This window comes from Gavialis gangeticus, unplaced genomic scaffold, assembly GCF_001723915.1.
Source record: "Gavialis gangeticus isolate Ggan-Ray unplaced genomic scaffold, GavGan_comp1, whole genome shotgun sequence".
In the NCBI taxonomy this organism is placed as follows: domain Eukaryota; kingdom Metazoa; phylum Chordata; order Crocodylia; family Gavialidae; genus Gavialis; species Gavialis gangeticus.
Genome location: NW_017728992.1, coordinates 101216701 through 101219369, shown reverse-complemented (window position 1 = coordinate 101219369; position 2669 = coordinate 101216701). Strand labels below are relative to the sequence as shown.

Sequence of the window (2669 nt, the reverse complement as noted above, 5' to 3'; positions counted from 1 at the left end):
GAAATGGCAGCTGGGGGAGCCCTAGAAGTAAGGATTCTTTCTCCCTTCCCCTCCACCCTGGGGCTTCCTCATCCCCCACCCCTCCAGTCCCTTGGAGGTCACCCCCCCACCACCACCCCCAGTCCCTTAGGGTTCACTCCCTGCCCCACTAGTGTTGTCCTGGGGGAGTAGACAGAGAAGGGGAAACCATTTGCTTGCTGCCACCACTACTGCTCTCCAGGCTTGAGAGCAGTGGTGGTGATGGCAGTGGCAGAATGGTTTCCCTTTTTCTGTCTGCTTCCCTGGGACAATACCAGCAGCCACAGGTAAGTGGAGAGTTGCAAGGAAGCTGGGGGGAGTGGTGGGTGGCAGGAAGCAGATGTTCAGGGACTAGATTCTGGCCCTGGGATGGAGGAAGGGGGTCAACGGGCCTGATCTAGGCTGGTGGGGACACAATCCAGGCAGACAGGGGCTGGTGGTTCTGATCAGAGCTGGCAGTGACCCAATGTGGACCAGCATGGACCCAATCTTGGCAAGCAGGGGCTGGCAGGCCTGATCCAGGCTGTGGGGCTATTCCTGGAATATACAGTACCCTGGAGAGCAGGTGAGCAAGACAAGGATGGAGTTAACTCCTAACCACACCTCACCAGTCCTCTAGGAACAGGACGGAACAGTGCATACTAGAGAGGATATTAAATCTTAATGTGTGACTGCTCACAGCATGTGCTAACTTTAACACAGCCTAATATTCCTTAGAGTAACTGTAATGTCTAACTACACTCTTACATGCCTTCCTAGATGGAATAGGACTGCAATGGGGCACAAACAGATGGAGTGGTTCCTTTCTGAATAAAACCAGCTTAACTCCTTGTCCTTTGGAGCAGAGTGGATTCCTTCTGACTATGTTCTGAGGGACAAGGCAAGTTGCACAGGGGAAGTAGGATCTAAAATCTGAGTGTGGCCCTGAATGCCTATGCATTGCTGAAGTTAGCTGCATAAGTGCTCTTTACCTGTCTACTGACAGAAAGTGGATTTGGGTCAAATTTGGACCAAAATATGGGAAAATACCTATTCCCCAATATCACAGGTTCTTATTTTTGGTACTCTCTCTCTCTCTCTAAACAAATAAAAAGAATACTACCACACCCATACATTTAACAAACATACCAAAACCAATGTTTTGCCATTGGGAATCTTCAAAGTAACAGAGATGTCAGGTCCAGGAATGTCAAGTTCTATTTGGTTTTCTGCAATCACCTGGTCGCGACAGCCAAATGCATGAGGGCAGAACAAAGCATTGACAAAACCTAAAAGAAATGTTAAGGTCTAGTGTGCTAAACTGCTGAAAAGGGGAAAAAGTTAAATTAATACACGGGGCTACTCACCTGACCAGGGATGTCCCCCATCCACAAGTACCTCCACAGGAAATGTTGGATGGTCTGGCTGATAAAAATGTATAACAAATACATATCTTCCCACATGTGGCACTCTCCCACTCAAGGTAATCTGGTTCTGGAGAAAGAAAACCAGCTACGTTTATGCATTTGTTTTGCGAATGCATTGTCATTATGTTCTAGGCCAGTTGCAATGAAAGCTGACAAAGCACAGAACCTCTAAGGAGTAGAAGGGCCTCCTCCAGGATCAGTCCCTATGTTAACATCCTCAGAGTGATTATATTCCATTTTTTTCATTTTCACAATCTATGAAATTATTATACTATGTTTAGAATTAAGCTTGGTTCCAATTCTTTAGTTTCTGCCCTGCACTTTTTCCACTGGGCATAACATATCTCCATATTTTGGCTGTAAAATATCATTTAAGTTTAGTTTTCATGTTGTGCTCAGTCTTCTTAACTACTCACAATATACTCTGTTCCCTAGAAACAATAACATTCAAAATATGAACTACCTGTACCGATGTCAAGGTTACTCCTTTAACTGTGTTAGCAGAAGGTAAAGGAGCACTCAATGGATCGTATAGTACATTTCTCTGCACTTCTGAAATTTTCCCATCCCTGAGTGCGTCCAAAAGCAAGGCCATTGGCGGAGTTTCATACACTGAGGGAATGCATGAAGCACTAAAAATAGAATTATATTAATTATTTGTGGGGTGGGGAAAATTTCTTAAGTAAAATAAATAGAAATCAGGCATGGTGGTAGAAGTTAATACATTAGAATGTGTACACTTAATGAAATATAACTAATGTCACTCTTTGGGATTCTACATGATTGATATTGATTAAGCAAAAACAAGATTATTTCCAGTGAATTAAATCAATGTAAATATAATAGTTGTATTTACTCAAAACTATGTTATGATAAGTAGCTTAACTGTTAAGGATTTGTGAAACAAGATGCAAATATAACCAGTGGTGTCTGAACAATATAAAGTAAATTTTAATCATCTAAGCAAGTCACAAAGAAAAGAATCTAAATTAACATTGAAAGTCCTGATCCTACAAATTCTTGCATATGTGCATGATTGTAAATGTAGAAATATTTCCCTATAAAAATCAATGGGACAAATCATTAGGGCTGTGCAAAGCTTCAGGTACTGATTTGATTCGAAGGAGATTCGGCCTGATTTGGTGGCTGAATCACCAAATCTGAATTGAATCAGGGGACCAATTAAAAGGTCTGAATCGATTCAGAAAAGATTCGGAGAGCTTTGGTGATTTGGGCAGTCCCTGC

At 42.5% G+C, this 2669-nt stretch overlaps 1 protein-coding gene across 1 annotated transcript in view; it reads right to left on the bottom strand.

Moving 5' to 3' along the window:
* Positions 1-2669, bottom strand: part of LAMA3 (laminin subunit alpha 3) — a gene marked incomplete at its 5' end in the record, with an annotated part of 261166 nt that overhangs the window by 118991 nt on the left and 139506 nt on the right. Inside the window, 3 exons of the mRNA XM_019526339.1 lie at positions 1147-1286; positions 1365-1491; positions 1888-2056. Of these exons, the coding sequence (XP_019381884.1) occupies positions 1147-1286; positions 1365-1491; positions 1888-2056 (436 nt within the window). The remainder of the gene's footprint in view (positions 1-1146; positions 1287-1364; positions 1492-1887; positions 2057-2669) is intronic.